The sequence below is a fragment of the Semicossyphus pulcher genome, unplaced genomic scaffold (genome assembly GCF_022749685.1).
Source record: "Semicossyphus pulcher isolate SPU_LCO1_2020_fin unplaced genomic scaffold, fSemPul1.0.p SCAF_16, whole genome shotgun sequence".
NCBI lineage: Eukaryota > Metazoa > Chordata > Actinopteri > Labriformes > Labridae > Semicossyphus > Semicossyphus pulcher.
In genome coordinates this window covers 13,634,714-13,653,461 of record NW_027211670.1, presented here as the reverse complement: position 1 = coordinate 13,653,461, position 18,748 = coordinate 13,634,714, and the positions used below count along the sequence as shown (strand labels likewise).

Here is an 18,748-nt window from a genome sequence, read left to right as displayed (position 1 = left end):
AGACTTATTCATTAAAGTTATAATCTCGAAAGATCTCAGTTTCGTTCTCTTTGGCGGCACCTATGGTGATAAACGGTGGGAGCACACTTCCCAGATATCCAGACAGTGTCGCAGGTGTGACGTCCACGGTTGGCTCCGGCTGTAACTCTTGATTTTCCTCGCTGACGGTCGCTTTCCTTTTTAGACTGTTTGCTTCATCTGAGCGTCGGATTTGTTTCTTTTTCTTTGGATTTTCACTTATTTTTGAAGTTGTATCTGTAGTCATCGATCTTTTCTTTGTTTGTTCAGCCATAGTAGATTACTGTTTACTTGCAACACTTGCAGAGACCAGAAAAGCAGCCGCTTAGCTCCGTCTACCCTCTCTCGCAGACCAACCACTGCTGACTGATGGAAAACGCGTCACTAACTGGGCGTCGCTAGTGATTTTTTCTGCGAAGGTCACCACAGACACCCAGTCTGTAATACTGCAAATGCAAAGGCTTTCATCAGTGGGCCATAGGCTCAATCAACATTGTGTTACCTCATTCGACTTAACAGACATTTATTTAAATGAAAATCTTCGAGATTATGACTTTAACTAAAATTGAATTTTAAGAGGAAAAGGGGGATTTATAGCAAGAGGGAGGAATAACCCCGCAGTTAAGCAACCTACATAAAAGAAAGGGACCGAAAAGTTGACTGGTAGCAGAGAGAGGAGTGGCGCTGCTATGTGGCTGTGCTGGAAGTCAGCAGCTGTCCTGCTCTTCCTGCCGTGAGGATGAAAGGCGGCTACTGCGACCTGAACAACCTGTCCACAGTTTTTGGCTTTACATCATCAGTCAGTCGCATAATGCTGATACCAACGTAAACTACACGTCCGTAAGGAAGACTTTTACTACTCCACAACTGATTTGTTAAAAAGGGGAGAACGTTGTAATGTGGCATTCATAACGCAATCTATAGCTGTCACTACCCAATGCCTTTAGTATTTATTTTACAGACACAACTAGAGGGACGAATTTCAATTTCATGTCACTACCCAATGCCTTTCCTGTTGCTGACCTCACCGCACGTCACTGACTGAGACTCAACAGAAACAGATCAGTGGGCGCTCCTCGGGGGAATGTAGCGAACCAAGAAGTTAGTATTTATTTTGCAGACACAACTAGAGGGACGAATTTCAATGTGCTTTTGATCTGAACACGATATTGCTTCAGTAAACTGTAAACAATGCAGCGCACGTAAAAGGAAGTCTTGGCTGGAAGTCCTTTATCGCTAACTGCTGGCTACTCTGGAATGCCCGGAAAATTGGACATCATTCCTAGAGGTTTATATCGTCATCAGTTGTCAAAACCCCACGTTGGGTTGACGTCAAATTCAAAGTCAGGCAGTTGCAAGTTAATCCTACAAACTGCCAGGCTAAGTCAACTGACGGACTCACAGAGCAGATGAGACGTAAGGCAAGTTCAGGGTCTTTATTCGGTCCGAGGTCAAAAACACAGGTGATCAAAAATAGTAATAGGCAACTGGATCAAAAACGGCAGGCAAAAGGCTGGTCAAAAGGCAAAATAGATCATACACAAAACACTGGAAACAGGAGGAAGGAATGCTGGAATATCTCACTAGAAAGCTCGAAAATCTGGCACAGGGGAACAGACACGAGGGGTTTAAATAGGGAGAGACACAGACGTTACGGGAACTTGACAGGACATAACAGAACGGACAAGGGACTTTCAAAATAAAACAGGAAACACAAAAACTGATACTGACAAGAACTTAACTACACAAGACATGACACAAACTTTGAATCAACAGCACATAATTGAATTTTCAGTTGGGAAATGAGTGACTTGAAGTCTTGGTGGCTCAAAAGTGATGGACATCTGAACATTCTGTCATGAGCCAATCTAGTTTAGTTATGTTTTTGTCTTGTATTTCAGTGTTCAGTTATCATTTCTTGTTTTACCTTGTCTCTTTGTCTCCCTGTCATGAGTTCTTATTGTTTAGTTTTGTATTTAGTTTATTCTGTGTTCTTGTCAATGTTTAGTCTTGTTTAGTTAAGTATTTCACTTGTGTCTCTTTGGTTAGATCATTTCCTGTTTTACTTTGTCACCTTGTCTCTCGTGTTGGTCCACTTCCTGCCTTTGTGTGTTTTCCCGCCTGTTTGATTCTGTGCCCTGCCCTGATTGTTTTCACCTGCCCCTTGATTGTCTCACCTGTGTCTGATTAGCCTCACCTCCTAAGTTTATTTAGTCTTTGTGCTCCCCTGTCTTGTTGCCTGTTCATTGTCATCCATCGTACGTGAGTCTATGTCATCCAACGTGTGTTAGTCTATGTCCATGACCTTACTCTGGATTGTCTTCGTGCCGTGATTTCCTCGTGTCTCTTGGATAACCTGTTCCTGGTTTTGTTTGAGTTTATTGCTGTGCCTTTTGATTTTCCTTTTTGTCTTTTGTTTATTAAACCAAGCATCTAAGTCTGCATCTGGGTCCACACCTTTTTTGTTCAATTGAAACCGTGACACATTCCTTCTTCTCTTCGACAAAGAAAACATTCAGGTGGGGAGGAGATCTAATCTGGTTGTTGGTTCAGTGCCCAGTAAAATTGAATTCCTGTACACATGAAAATAAATAATTTTACTGATGTTCAAGACAACAATACGAACCAAATCAATCTGGCTTCAAGCGGGGCCACTCTACCGAAACCGCACTACTGTCAATAACAGAACCACTGCGTTTGGCTAAAGTAAATACTCTGGAAGTCCAGAGTCCAGTTGCAGATAGTTGTATTTAGGCCCAGTGTGTGAAGTTTGGACACTAGGGAATGACGGTGTCAAAGGCTAATCTAAAGCCCAAGAAAAGTATCCTGACATATATGCGTCAGGTCTTTCTAGGTGATCAAGGGCAGTGTGGAGGGCAACACAGATTAGGCCTTCTGTGATCTATGAGCCCGATAGGAAAACTGGTGCTGGTCTTAGGTGGCAGGGATGATATGTTTGATAAGGGTCAAAATTAACATGCATACAAATTTTGTATAGAATGTATTAAGATTGCAGGTGAATACATCAAATTATGAAGTGTCAGGGAATGCTCAAATCTGGGCCCCTCTCAATGCTGTTTACTTGAGAAATGTATCTTTCACTGAACTTTAAATTGGATTTTACTGTGTAATATACTTGAAAACAGATTACTTTACAATAATGTTGCTTCTAACTTTCAGTAGCCACTTTATGAGCTATTACATATTATTAATACTAGCTAGTGAGCTATGTTTCATAACCCTTCTGTCTCTAAGTCTTATTTTGATAAACATCATGTAACATTCGCTTGCATGTCAGCTGTAATAATAAACAATGTCAGTCATTGTAAAAATATGTAAAAGATGCGATAAGAGCGGTCTGATAACGTCTCTGAGAGCTCTTGGATACATGTCAGGTTATGACTTATGATAGCCCAACACCATAACAAGTAAAACATTTCCACACCTTATGCCCTCTTCGGGCATTTTTGTACATTTTTCTCTACTTTTCTTTTTGATTTGGCGATCATTTTTGGCAGCTTTTGTTATTAATTTTTGCAGGAACTTTTCTTTTTAGCTAAATTTTTGAAATCCAATGTCTTTTACTCTTACATGTCTTTTATACTCTCTAAGATGCGGTAAGAGCAGTCTGATAACGTCTCTGAGAGCTCTTGGATACATGTCAGGTTATGACTTTTGATAGCCCAACACCATAACAAGTAAAACATTTCCACCCTTAAGAAAAAGCAAAATACCCAGCTCTTTCATGAACACCTCTGCACTTAATCATATTGAAGATATTGATGATGATGACCTCGCCCTGTGCGCTGCCTGTCGGCGCATTTGTCCGATCGCACTTGAAGCTGTTTGTTGGCACTTACTGACTTTCTTCCCTCCTGTCTTGATCGTTGCTTGTGTTGAAAAGCAACTACTAAATGAAATTGAAATATTTTCTGCAACTTGAAAAAAAGGAATATATCCAGGAAAAAACATGAATACAATTTTGGTTGAAAATAAAACAGAAGTTACCAGTACAAATGATATTCTTAAAACATTAACAAACTTTTATGCTAATATTTTTAATGATGAAGAAACCCGATCAGTACATCTCTCTTTGCTGGATGTTATGAAATCCTGCCCTCATCCTGAACTTACAGATGAACAACGGGTTTTATGTGAGGGTCTTATTGGTACAGTCTTTTCAGAATGGAAAGTCTCCTGGATTAGATGGGATACCTGTGGAGGTCTATAAAATGTTTTTTTCCGGCTTTGTTAGCCTGTTTTAATTTTTCCTTTGAAATCAGACAACAGAGATGGGTTAATCTCTCTTAAGCTAAAACATGATGGCAGATGGCCTGGCAAAATCCTGTGGAATGAAATAATGAGACCCCTGACACTTTTGTGCTGTGATGCTCGTCTATTAGATGAATGTATTGCTCTTAGATTAAAGAAGGTCATTCAACATTTAATAGACTTTGATCAAACTGGTTTTCTGGAGGGTCGATTCATAGGAGATAATATCCGCCGTCTTCTTGAAGTAATTGAATATTATGATAAGAATCGGTTGCCTGGTTTGATTTTTACAGCTTACTTTGAAAAAGCATTTGATACAATCAGGTGGGAGTTTTTATATCACTGCCTACACTACTATAATTTTGATGATTGTTTTAATGAATGGATACGTACATTATATCAAATTCCTTCCAGCAGAATTATTAATAATGTGCACATTTCCGACTCAGTTAAACTTTCTAGAGGGGTAAGGCAAGGCCATCCTCTTTCACCATATTTGTTTGTCCTCCTTATCGAATTATTGGCCATAAAATTAAGAAATAACTTTCATAAAATGTAAAAGTTTTTGGTTTCAACTCAATCGAATAGCTAGTGTTACACGTTTATGAAAACATTAAAAATTATTAAAATTTGTGAACTAGACACCTTGAGGATTACAAAAATCTAACTTAAAAAAATATATCCATGGGGTGCATGGGGACCCTATATACTCTACAAGACTATAATGACCCGTTTTGGCTGTCAATTAGGTAGTATTATTTGCTATAATACTACTCAGAGTTCATTTTTCTCTAATAAAGAGTGGTTCTACCATCTCAGCGACCTTTCCATTTGATTCCTTGTGTCAAAATGATCAGAAAAAGTGTGTTCATTTGTCTTTGTATCATGTCCGGTTTAGGAGTTATGAAAATTGGCGTTTTATTGGTGTTTTCGCCATTCATGCGGACATAAATTCAAAATGGCCACCAAAAAACCCCCATGGGACATTAGTTGACCCGGGCAACAAGCAAAAATCTTAAGTAGACACCTTAAGGGTCCTAAAAAACCATGTTTCAAAAATGTTTGTCTCGGGGACATTGGGACCCCTCCTTCCTACTAGACTACAGGGTATTCTAAGATTTTAAACCTTCTAGATATAGATATATGTATTCTTCTGATTTCTATGTTTAAATTAAGCATTAACGAGGTATGGATTAGAAATAACCGGGAGAATAAGCAGTGCTTTTACTGCCAATTCACAACTTCGATCCTGCATTCTACAAGATGTACATCAAAAGGCAGGGATCTTCTGTGCCTTTCGACGTATACATGTTATGCCAACATTAGCTTCCGTTAAGTTTTTAGCACAGTTGGATTTGAATGGCACTACGTAAACATTAGAGCCCACACAATCAATATCATGGCAGCGCCTGCAGACATCTCGAGACTTATTCATTAAAGTTATAATCTCGAAAGATCTCAGTTTCGTTCTCTTTGGCGGCACCTATGGTGATAAACGGTGGGAGCACACTTCCCAGATATCCAGACAGTGTCGCAGGTGTGACGTCCACGGTTGGCTCCGGCTGTAACTCTTGATTTTCCTCGCTGACGGTCGCTTTCCTTTTTAGACTGTTTGCTTCATCTGAGCGTCGGGTTTGTTTCTTTTTCTTTGGATTTTCACTTATTTTTGAAGTTGTATCTGTAGTCATCCAACTTTTCTTCATTTGTTCAGCCATAGTAGATTACTGTTTACTCGCAACACTTGCAGAGACCAGAAAAGCAGCCGCTTAGCTCCGCCTACCCTCTCTGGCAGACCAACCACTGCTGGCTGATGGAAAACGCGTCACTAACTGGGCGTCGCTAGTGATTTTTTCTGCGAAGGTCACCACAGACACCCAGTCTGTAATACTGCAAATGCAAAGGCTTTCATCAGTGGGCCATAGGCTCAATCACCATTGTGTTACCTCGTTCGACTTAACAGACATTTATTTAAATGAAAATCTTCGAGATTATGACTTTAACTCAAATATAATTTTAAGAGGAAAAGGGGGATTTATAGCAAGAGGGAGGATTTACCCCGAAGTTAAGCAACCTACATAAACGAAAGGGACCGAAAAGTTGACTGGTAGCAGAGAAAGGAGTGGCGCTGCTATGTGGCTGTGCTGGAAGTCAGCAGCTGTCCTGCTCTTCCTGCCGTGAGGATGAAAGGCGGCTCCTGCGACCTGAACAACCTGTCCACAGTTTTTGGCTTTACATCATCAGTCAGTCGCATAATGCTGATACCAAAGTAAACTACAGGCCCGTAAGGAAGACTTTTACTACTCCACAACTGATTTGTTAACAAGGAGAGATCGTTGTAATGTGGCATTCATAACGCAATCTATAGCTGTCACTACCCAATGCCTTTAGTATTTATTTTACAGACACAACTAGAGGGACGAATTTCAATTTCATGTCACTACCCAATGCCTTTCCTGTTGCTGACCTCACCGCACGTCACTGACTGAGACTCAACAGAAACAGATCAGTGGGCGCTCCTCGGGGGAATGTAGCGAACCAAGAAGTTAGTATTTATTTTGCAGACACAACTAGAGGGACGAATTTCAATGTGCTTTTGATCTGAACACGATATTGCTTCAGTAAACTGTAAACAATGCAGCGCACGTAAAAGGAAGTCTTGGCTGGAAGTCCTTTATCGCTAACTGCTGGCTACTCTGGAATGCCCGGAAAATTGGACATCATTCCTAGAGGTTATATCGTCATCAGTTGTCAAAACCCCACGTTGGGTTGACGTCAAATTCAAAGTCAGGCAGTTGCAAGTTAATCCTACAAACTGCCAGGCTAAGTCAACTGATGGACTCACAGAGCAGATGAGACGTAAGGCAAGTTCAGGGTCTTTATTCGGTCCGAGGTCAAAAACACAGGTGATCAAAAATAGTAATAGGCAACTGGATCAAAAACGGCAGGCAAAAGGCTGGTCAAAAGGCAAAATAGATCATACACAAAACACTGGAAACAGGAGGAAGGAATGCTGGAATATCTCACTAGAAAGCTCGAAAATCTGGCACAGGGGAACAGACACGAGGGGTTTAAATAGGGAGAGACACAGACGTTAACAAGACGCAGGTGAAACACATAAAGGCAGGGGCAGGTAATCAGACAAGGGAACTTGACAGGACATAACAGAACGGACAAGGGACTTTCAAAATAAAACTGGAAACACAAAAACTGATACTGACGAGAACTTATCTACACAAGACATGACACAAACTTTGAATCAACAGCACATGATTGAATTGCATTATCAATATCCGTATCTTTAACTTTATGAAGTGCATCAGAGTTTTCAGTTGGGAAATGAGTGACTTGAAGTCTTGGTGGCTCAAAAGTGATGGACATCTGAACATTCCTTCTTCTCTTCGACAAAGAAAATACTCAGGTGGGGAGGAGATCTAATCTGGTTGTTGGTTCAGTGCCCAGTGAAAATTTTAATTCCTGAACCAAATCAATCTGACTTCAAGCGGGGCCACTCTACCAAAACCGCACTACTGTCAATAACAGAACCACTGCGTTTGGCTAAAGTAAAGACTCTGGAAGTCCAGAGTCCAGTTGCAGATAGTTGTATTTAGGCCCAGTGTGTGAAGTTTGGACACTAGGGAATGACGGTGTCAAAGGCTAATCTAAAGCCCAAGAAAAGTATCCTGACATATATGCGTCAGGTCTTTCTAGGTGATCAAGGGCAGTGTGGAGGGCAACACAGATTAGGCCTTCTGTGATCTATGAGCCCGATAGGAAAACTGGTGCTGGTCTTAGGTGGCAGGGATGATATGTTTGATAAGGGTCAAAATTAACATGCATACAAATTTTGCATAGAATGTATTAAGATTGCAGGTGAATACATCAAATTATGAAGTGTCAGGGAATGCTCAAATCTGGGCCCCTCTCAATGCTGTTTACTTGAGAAATGTATCTTTCACTGAACTTTAAATTGGATTTTACTGTGTAATATACTTGAAAACAGATTACTTTACAATAATGTTGCTTCTAACTTTCAGTAGCCACTTTATGAGCTATTACATATTATTAATACTAGCTAGTGAGCTATGTTTCATAACCCTTCTGTCTCTAAGTCTTATTTTGATAAACATCATGTAACATTGGCTTGCATGTCAGCTGTAATAATAAACAATGTCAGTCATTGTAAAAATATGTAAAAGATGCGGAAAGAGCGGTCTGATAACGTCTCTGAGAGCTCTTGGATACATGTCAGGTTATGACTTTTGATAGCCCAACACCATAACAAGTAAAACATTTCCACACCTTATGCCCTCTTCGGGCATTTTTGTACATTTTTCTCTACTTTTCTTTTTGATTTGGCGATCATTTTTGGCAGCTTTTGTTATTAATTTTTGCAGGAACTTTTCTTTTTAGCTAAATTTTTGAAATCCAATGTCTTTTACTCTTACATGTCTTTTATACTCTCTAAGATGCGGTAAGAGCAGTCTGATAACGTCTCTGAGAGCTCTTGGATACATGTCAGGTTATGACTTTTGATAGCCCAACACCATAACAAGTAAAACATTTCCACCCTTAAGAAAAAGCAAAATACCCAGCTCTTTCATGAACACCTCCGCACTTAATCATATTGAAGATATTGATGATGATGACCTCGCCCTGTGCGCTGCCTGTCGGCGCCTTTGTCCGATCGCACTTGAAGCTGTTTGTTGGCACTTACTGACTTTCTTCCCTCCTGTCTTGATCGTTGCTTGTGTTGAAAAGCAACTACTAAATGAAATTGAAATATTTTCTGCAACTTGAAAAAAAGGAATATATCCAGGAAAAAACATGAATATAATTTTGGTTGAAAATAAAACAGAAGTTACCAGTACAAATGATATTCTTAAAACATTAACAAACTTTTATGCTAATATTTTTAATGATGAAGAAACCCGATCAGTACATCTCTCTTTGCTGGATGTTATGAAATCCTGCCCTCATCCTGAACTTACAGATGAACAACGGGTTTTATGTGAGGGTCTTATTGGTACAGTCTTTTCAGAATGGAAAGTCTCCTGGATTAGATGGGATACCTGTGGAGGTCTATAAAACGTTTTTTTCCGGCTTTGTTAGCCTGTTTTAATTTTTCCTTTGAAATCAGACAACAGAGATGGGTTAATCTCTCTTAAGCTAAAACATGATGGCAGATGGCCTGGCAAAATCCTGTGGAATGAAATAATGAGACCCCTGACACTTTTGTGCTGTGATGCTCGTATATTAGCTGAATGTATTGCTCTTAGATTAAAGAAGGTCATTCAACATTTAATAGACTTTGATCAAACTGCTTTTCTGGAGGGTCGATTCATAGGAGATAATATCCGCCGTCTTCTTGAAGTAATTGAATATTATGATAAGAATCGGTTGCCTGGTTTGATTTTTACAGCTTACTTTGAAAAAGCCTTTGATACAATCAGGTGGGAGTTTTTATATCACTGCCTACACTACTATAATTTTGATGATTGTTTTAATGAATGGATACATACATTATATCAAATTCCTTCCAGCAGAATTATTAATAATGTGCACATTTCCGACTCAGTTAAACTTTCTAGAGGGGTAAGGCAAGGCCATCCTCTTTCACCATATTTGTTTGTCCTCCTTATCGAATTATTGGCCATAAAATTAAGAAATAACTCAAATATTACAGGTTTAGTGATGAATCAAATGGAGTCAAAAGCCTCGTTTTATGTAGATGATGCTTCCTTTCATCTTAATACAGTTCCCAATTTAAAGTGTCAATTTATCATTTCATTTCACAGTAAATAAAACAACACGCTGTTTTAGAGAGAGAGAAGGGGAGGAGCACTGCAGGCGGGAGATACAGTGTTACATCGGTCACACTGCATATCTTTAAAGTGGGTTCTCTTGATTGGATGGGTGGGTGTGAGAGTGAAAGAGAGGGGTGATGAAAGAGAGAGTGAGAGAGAGCAGACACAGCAAAAACGGTTGAAAATCTGGAGAGATCTGAGAAAGCCTCCCAGTGTGTTTTTGCTGTGAGAGGAAGCTGCAGAGCGCTCAATGTGGACATGGCTGTTCAACTTCTGGACATGAACTCAGCCACAATGAACCTCAGGAGGTGAGAGCGGATGGATCTTCACACAGCCATTTCAGTGACATACTATTTTTAGTTGATAGACACAAGGCTAGCCAGGTTTGTTGAGATTAAAAAAACAAACACTGGAAATACAGGTTCCTGTGATCACATGTTCAAAAACTCTCATGCACTTAAAGACCAGATAGACTCAAGTAAGAATTAATCCTAAAAGATATTTTCTAATTCACTTTTAGGAAGAAATGAAGAGAAATGTAGCTTTAAAACCAGGCGTTTCCAACAGGGCTTCCATGCTAATGGGCCCATAGGAATTAATGTAATTAGCCAATGCCCTTTGAGGAGCCTCAACCACTAGTAAACACGTTTACAAACAAACAAACACGTGTAAAAACACATACACGTGCAATTACACGTAGCTATTGTATAATACACGTGAGAATGGTGGCCTTGGTTTAATAAATCGTTCCGCTCTGGATCGCAGTCTAAAAGCGTCATGGGCACAGAGATAATAATCCCGACTGGTTTTCATTTTATTTCTTTCCTGCAGTGATTCATTTGCAGGAACATTTTTTTCCCTTTTTTCAACAATCTGCCCTCTCAACAAAAAATGTACTCACCTTTTTTCCAAATCTTTCTCACTTTTTTATGAATTCTTTGTCCTTATGGTGTCAGCTTCAGACTGTGTCACCGAAGAATGGGGTAGAGGCCAGACAACAGCTACTTGAACATGAAAACATCTGTATCACTTTGTCTATCAGTCATCATGTTCTACCTTTTTATGGCCGTTTCAGTTAAAATTATTTTACAAAATATTTCCAACAAGAAAAATGTTAGAAATATGGAACATGGCCGATGATAATAGTTGTAGATTTTGTCATGATGAAGAAGAGGATATTGTGCATATATTTTGGTATTGTCCCGTTGTTGCATCTTTCTGGCAGCAGGTGGCAGACTGGCTGACTGAGCAGTTAATTTAATGTCATTTGGGGCTTTCAAGATGATCAAAACATGTTTTTGAATATCAGCGTAGTGCTTGGAAAAGTTTATATAATGAAGTCAGTTCAAAAGTTGTCTTTGAGAACCTTTATTTTAAGGATTAAGGATTATTATCTTCAGGAAAAACTGATTTTGAATAGTAAAAAATGCAATAAAAACAAATGGGATATCCTGACATTATCGAAAGCCTGGGATACAGAGGAATGATTCTTGTGATAATCTTATGCTATCTATAATGTAATCATTTTAGGTTTCTTCTGATGTTCAAAGAGTGAAGAAACTTTCAACCTGAATTAAGGTACAGCTATTTCTTTTGTATGTATTCAAATGTATGTAGATATGTATGTATATACTGTTTGTTTGTTTGTGTATGTGTATTTTGGTAAAAACAATAAATAATAATAATAACTAGACAATTCCCCGTTGGGAAATCGCGAGAGTGGGCTGTGCTGCGCTGCATGTCTGTGTGCGTACATTGATAATATGATAACATTTAGCTAACAGTCTAGACAGACACATTCTGTACTTATGGATAGCCTATAGCTTTGCTAACCCCTGTTGGGAAATTTCCTATGGAGATCTGTTCAGGCCGAGACTATAATCATGCATGTGAAATTTGAAGCTGATATAACATTGTATGTAACAGGTAGTACTGGCTCTCGCCAGTAGGTGGCGCTAAGAGTATGAGCGAAAAATGATTCTGTAGAACTGTTCAGTCCGACACTGTGATCATACATGGGAAATTTCAAGCTGATTGAACATTGTATATGAGAGTTACTACTGGCTCTTACCAGTAGGTGGCGCTGTGACTATGAGTGAAAAATGAATATGCAGATGTGTTCAGGGCAGTACCCTCATGAAACCTGTGAAATTTGGAGCAAATCAGACAATGTATATGAGAGTTGATACAGGCTCTGCCCAGTAGGTGGCGCCATCAGTATGAGTGAAAAATGTATCTGTAGATGTGTTCAGGGCAGTACCCTCGTCAAACCTGTGAAATTTGGTGGAGATTGGACAATGTATATGACAGTTTATACAGGCTCTGCCCAGTAGGTGGCGCTATGACTATGAGTGAGAAATGTATATGTAGATGTGTTCAGGGCGGTACCCTCATCAAACTTGTGAAATCTGGAGCAAATCAGACAATGTATATGAGAGTTGATACAGGCTGTCACCAGTGGGTGGCGCTATAGTATTGGTAAGGAAAGGAGTGTGTAGATCTGTTCAGGGCGGGACTCTGATCAAGCATGTGAAATTTGGTGCAGACAGGATGAAGTACAGGCGAGTTATCGCAGCCTAAATGTCATGGCGAGGCATCATGGCGAAGGTTATATGCGCCGCGCCGCCAGGGTCACGCCCTCTGTTGTAACCTGAACAAGTTTTGTCACAGACCTTAATCAAGGTCTTCAGAGTTTCCTGACATGAATTTGAGGTTAACATGTTTTACCACCTTGGAGGAGGGGCTTGTAGAGTAAAATATGTCACTTCCTGTTGCCAGTAGCGGGCGCTAGGCCTGATGGGAAATATTTTCATGTAATTGTGTTCAGGCTGGGACTCTTGTCATACACGTGAAATATGAAAAACCACACACACACAACTGTCCAATCAGAGTCCTCCTGTGTTGTCTGTCATCTGTATCCGAGGTGATTTGTCCAATGAGATCGATCAGCGCGGAGCAGAAGGTTATATCATGGCAGAAAAAACCACACACACACAACTGTCCAATCAGAGTCCTCCTGTGTTGTCTGTCATCTGTATCCGAGGTGATTTGTCCAATGAGATGGCTGATATCTGTGCACTTGACACAGACGCCGGACGATCATACTCTGCTGCAGTCTGTCTGTCTGTGTGATTTACATTGGAGTGAATGGAGCAGTTGAGCGCTACTCTTGTCGGTTACAGTCAGATCAATCAAAAACCATAAGTCCTACTGATAAAGTAGACAGATTGGGAGAAAGAAGACAAGTGTGGCTACAACTTTGTGAAAAATCACTGTTCTACTGTGTAATTTGTGGCTGGGGTGAGTCACGGAAAGAGAGAATTTCTGAGAGTTTTTTGGAGTCTGAAGAATGAATTGGCCCAGCTGAGCTCGGTTGCCGCGGTGATGGTTGTCGTTACTCCCTAGCAACGACCAAAGCTGGTGTCTGTGGCAGCTGATCTGAGCGTGATTTCTGGCTCACATTTAGGACGTCAAACTACTGCCATTTCTTCTAAACCAAACATGATATCGGCAAAATTTCTTCACCATCAAGCCAGAAAGGCCTTAAAGAACACAGACATAAGTTTTTGTGGTCCTAGCTTCTAAAATGTGGTAATAGGAGCGAGTTAAAAACAGGTGCACTTTCGAAAATCCTGGAAAATCCTCCTCCCGATTAACATTGGAGTAAATGGAGCAGTTGAGAGCTACTCTTGTCGGTTAGGGGCAGATAAATCAAAAACCGTAAATTCTACTGATAAAGTAGACACATTGGGAGAAAGAAGACAAGTGTGGCTACAACTCTGTGAAAAAATCACAGTTCTACTGTGTAATTTGTGACTGGGGTCGCGAGAGAGAGAGAGAATTTCTGAGAGTTTTTTTTGAGTCTCCGCACTCTGTCAATTAGCTCTGCACGAACATTCCGCAATACACACCCATTATAAATCCTGATTTTTCCCAAAATAACTCACCATCTTTAAAGGGTCACCGTTCAAAAACGAAACATGGTAGGAAAAAAGTTCAAATACAACTTAAATAGACAAGACCCGTGCCTACATTTTAAAGTTTGAATGGTGTTTCTAGGTGAACGTAGGCCAGAGCAGGAGATGTTTGAAAAACGTGGCAGATTTGTGCGTTTTTTGGACCTCGTCCCATTCATTCCAGATGGGAAATTTGTGGCAGTTTTTCGCGTCTTACGACGCGAAAAATTAATATTCTGGAGATAAAAATAATAGCACACCGAGTCCGAACGAGCCGCACGTTTTGATGTATTTTTTGTTTGTGTGCGCTCAAAGCTGCGGGGCAAGTTAGGTGCCGAAAATCAGGGAGGAAGAATAATAAAAAGAGGCGCGAGCAATAACAATAGTGGGCTGTGCTTCGCACAGCCCACAATGGACCCCTATAGCTTTGCTATAGAGGGGGCCATTGTGGGCTGTGCTGCACAGCCCACTAATAATAAAATTAAATTGAAACATTGGAACATTGTAAGTAGTCATAAAGGCTACAGTCAAGTAAAATGTTGGTACTTACTGATTCCGATACAGGGATCTGCAAGTCAATGCACCAATCCAATGCCCTTTGCACTCTTCTCTGAGGCCACAAGATGGCAGTATCACATTGCCTTGGACTTGTTTGCCTTCTAAAAACCATGAATGAAAATACATTCTTAAAAGTGTCTATTTATCATTTCATTTCACAGTAAATAAAACAACACGCTGTTTTAGAGCGAGAGGAGGGGAGGAGCAATGCAGGCGGGAGATGCAGTGTTACATCGGTCACACTGCATATCTTTGAAGAGGGTTCTCTTGATTGGATGGGTGGGTGTGAGAGTGAAAGAGAGGGGTGATGAAAGAGAGAGTGAGAGAGAGCAGACACAGCAAAAACGGTTGAAAATCTGGAGAGATCTGAGAAAGCCTCCCAGTGTGTTTTTGCTGTGTGAGGAAGCTGCAGAGCGCTCAATGTGGACATGGCTGTTCAACTTCTGGACATGAACTCAGCCACAATGAACCTCAGGAGGTGAGAGCGGATGGATCTTCACACAGGAATATATGAACTATGGAGATGTTTGCCAGGCAAAGCTTTGTTTGGATACTTCTGAAAGGAACATGTTGTTTGGTAAGTTCAAACAAGAGATGCACTTCACATTAAAAGCACAGTGAATTTATTCAACAGTGTTGTTTTTACCCTATCTTTTAAATAGAGGTAATGCTTTTATCTTAAACCATACAGTGCTTTTTAATGATAAGTTGCCAAAATGCACAATGAACTAGTGTTAGGTTTAATGAGCTCATGTTACGCTCTTGGCAGGCTAAGTTGTTTGATATTTTGTGTTTGGGAACATTTTAATGGTACTGACAAAAAATAGTGGTGTTTTTCAAAAAGTTTCAGGTGTAACTTTTGTTCAGTATGCGACTTTAAAACATATCCAAGGTTTTTAGCAGTGGTTTAACATATATAATCTATTCAGTGAATTCAGGGAAGTATTTACTCAAGCTCTTTATAGATTTAACTGATTTGTTTCCAATCGTACTTAATGTCCAAATGTTCTGATTTTTCATCTAGCTGGTTCTTGGGGAACATCATGGCAACACCGCCAGCAAAGGAGTTTCACCTGAGCTCAACAAAGACCAACACCAGTCTTCACAGAAGAATTGGGCTTACCAAATTAGGAGTTTGAGTCAGAACCCAAAACTACCCATTTTTCCCCTTTCAAAGCAGGGCCTTCTGGAAATACTTGAAGAAACCCCCCCGTCACACTCCAACCCTTCCTTAAAGATAAAGCTGCATCCCGTCCCCCATGGAAAGCCTAAATTCTCCAGAACGTTCAGTTGGGGCGACTTTTACTCAAATATCAAAACGGTCAAACTGAATTTACTGATAATGGGCAAGATCGTGAATCACGGGAACGGCTCTCTCGGAGTCTACTTCCGCCACAACTCCACAGGTGTGGGCAACGTGTCAGTCAGTCTTGTCCCGCCCATGAAAGAGCTGGAGTTTGATCTGGAGCGCCAAAGTGTGGTCAACCCAAAAGACTCAAAGACGTTCAACTGCAGAGTGGACTACGAGAAAACAGAACGCAACAAAAAGGTGATGCTGTGCAACTACGACCCGTCCAAGACGTGCGCTCAAGAGCAGACGCAAAGCCACGTCACCTGGATGTGCTCCAAACCTTTCCAGATCATCTGCATCTACGTGTCCTTCTACAGCACGGACTACAGACTAGTTCAAAAAGTCTGTCCGGACTACAACTACCAGAGTCCAGAAGCATACCTGCCCAAAGGTTAACCAGAGGTCGAGTCAAGGACAATAATAATGTTTCAATAAATTCTGTTTGAGAACTTGTGAGATAGACAGACCCTTCTAAAAGTTTTTAAAGGGAATAAACCATGTAGGATTTTATGACATTTTCCCAAAAACTACAAAGTAAATGTTTTTAGTGCAATATCTTGCTTGTTGTATTGGACAGCTTTTATAAAATGCATACCATCAGGACTGCAGCTTGCATTTCTTTCCATTATCGATTTATGCAACGTTTATTTTTGAGAATGTTAATCAATGAATTGTTTGGCGATATAAAATAAAAGGTTTTCAACCAATGGAACATTTTAACTTCACCTTTTAGCCTTGCACATAAGACCTCTCACGATGCTTTGCTGAAGCTAAACAATAGTAGGGCTAATATATCTCCAATATTTTTTGGGTTGTACAAGTAAAGATATGTCTTATTTTGTATCTTGTACATTTTAGTGAACATGTCTTTTACACCATCACCAACAACTTTATTAGACCTAGATTTCAACATTAGTGCAGTGTGGTGTAAGACCAGTGCTTGGTACAAAGCTGATGAAAGATATAAACTCACTCACTCATTAGTTTAGACCTCATATAGGCCAACAGATACTGTTACAAATTAACATTATTTCCATGATGATATCCATGAACTTACCAATGGTGCATCTGATGTAGTATGTAGTGTTTACTGTCAATGCAATAAAAACAGCTGTGCAAGCAAAGTTTCTTCATTTAAAAGTAAAGAGACCCATTCAGTTAATCTTTGACAGCAATTAAACCTTTTAAATGTGGTTTCCCATTCACCATATTCCCAAGGCAGCCATTTTTCTCTGATGTCATGTTTAGGGTGGGAAGATAAAATAGCCTACTGTTATAATTTTCTAATAATCCCTTCTAGGATTCAAGTTGTATAATCTTAGGAAACCTGACAAATTGTTAAAATTTCGCTGCTTCCCCATTGATCAGCAACTGAAAACACAACAGAAAGTGATCATCTGGAGGGGCATTAGGAGGGCACATACTGTATTAAGTTAAAACAGCATTTTTATACCCCGTTAGCAACCATCAGATAACAGCTAACGTTAGCATTCTTCTACTTCCTAGCTAACATTTTCATTAGCTAGAAATGTATGCCTTCGTTATTGTGACGTATAACAGTATCAAACAGTAATGTTAGCATTAAGTCACTTCCTTGCGAGTTACCAATTAACTAGAATTACATGCTTCTTTTATTGTTTTGTATAACACAAACAGATGGTGTTAGCATTTAATCACTTTCTAGCTAACATTTTCATTAGCTAGAAATGTTTGTCTTTCTTATTGTATAGTATAACAGTATCAAACAGTAATGTTAGCATTAAGTTACTTAATGGGTAATTGCCATTAACTAGAATTATATGCATCTCTTATCGTTTTGTGTAACATAATCAAACAGATGATGTTAGCATTTGACCACTTCCAAGCCAACATTTCCGTTAGCTAGGGAATTACCCCATATATCATATCTTGTGACACTATCAAGGAATAATGTTAACATTTAGCCAGATCCCAGTTTACAGCAATATAAGCTAGAAAGTAGCTAAATTGCTAACATTAGCTGTTGTCTGAATATAGATAACGGGTTTATCAAATAGATGTTTATAACTTGAAAGACGCTCCCTCTGGAGTTTTGTTTGTTCAGTTGCTGATAAATCTTGAAGCATTTGAATGATAATGATTTTTCAGACTCCCTTCATACAACTTAAAACATGGAGCACAGCACTACGGCACTATACAGCATTTGGGTGTGAAGTCAGAAGAAAGTGGCCGCCGTATGATTTGAGTAATCCGGATACCAGGATACTGTAGCACCTTTTCCAGGTTCCCGAACGTTCTGTGTTAATACATAACTTGTTGATTGAGATGATGAGAAATCAAGACACAACTGCACACAGATGATCAGAAACCTAGCTACTGTGATGATAACGTGTACAGGAATGTGAATAACCAGGTTTCCCATGTTCCATGCAAACATCATATTACAGAAACCAGAATGGGGCTCAAACTGGGACACGACTGAGCACGTGTCGCTCTCATTCCTTTTAACAGAGTAAAACGCTCCAACTGACGGTTTAAGAATGTTAATAAACAACATACAATAAACAGTACCTGTATATGAAGATGGGAGCTGCAGGTCAAACAATTTCATGTTAATTCCTTGCAAATCTGAAAAACAAAATGCAAATATGCTTGATTTTAAATCCACCGCTGGTATGCAATTATTAGGGGTCGGTTTTGTCCCATAAATAAAGGCTTCACAAGCTAAACTTTAGTCATCATTATTTTGGTTGGTCTGGTTCAATAGCAGCTGAACAAAATATTGAAATCTTGGGGGAAGAGGAGGAGTG

At 39.7% G+C, this 18,748-nt stretch overlaps 1 protein-coding gene across 1 annotated transcript; it reads left to right on the top strand.

The window, feature by feature from the left end:
• Positions 1-15,015: 15,015 nt before the first annotated feature.
• Positions 15,016-16,955, top strand: LOC138593731 (neurexophilin-1-like). Its single transcript, XM_069664821.1, has 2 exons — positions 15,016-15,185; positions 15,633-16,955. The coding sequence occupies exons 1-2, from the start codon at positions 15,126-15,128 to the stop codon at positions 16,353-16,355; spliced, it is 783 nt and encodes a 260-aa protein (XP_069520922.1). The 5' UTR covers positions 15,016-15,125; the 3' UTR covers positions 16,356-16,955.
• Positions 16,956-18,748: the final 1,793 nt, after the last annotated feature.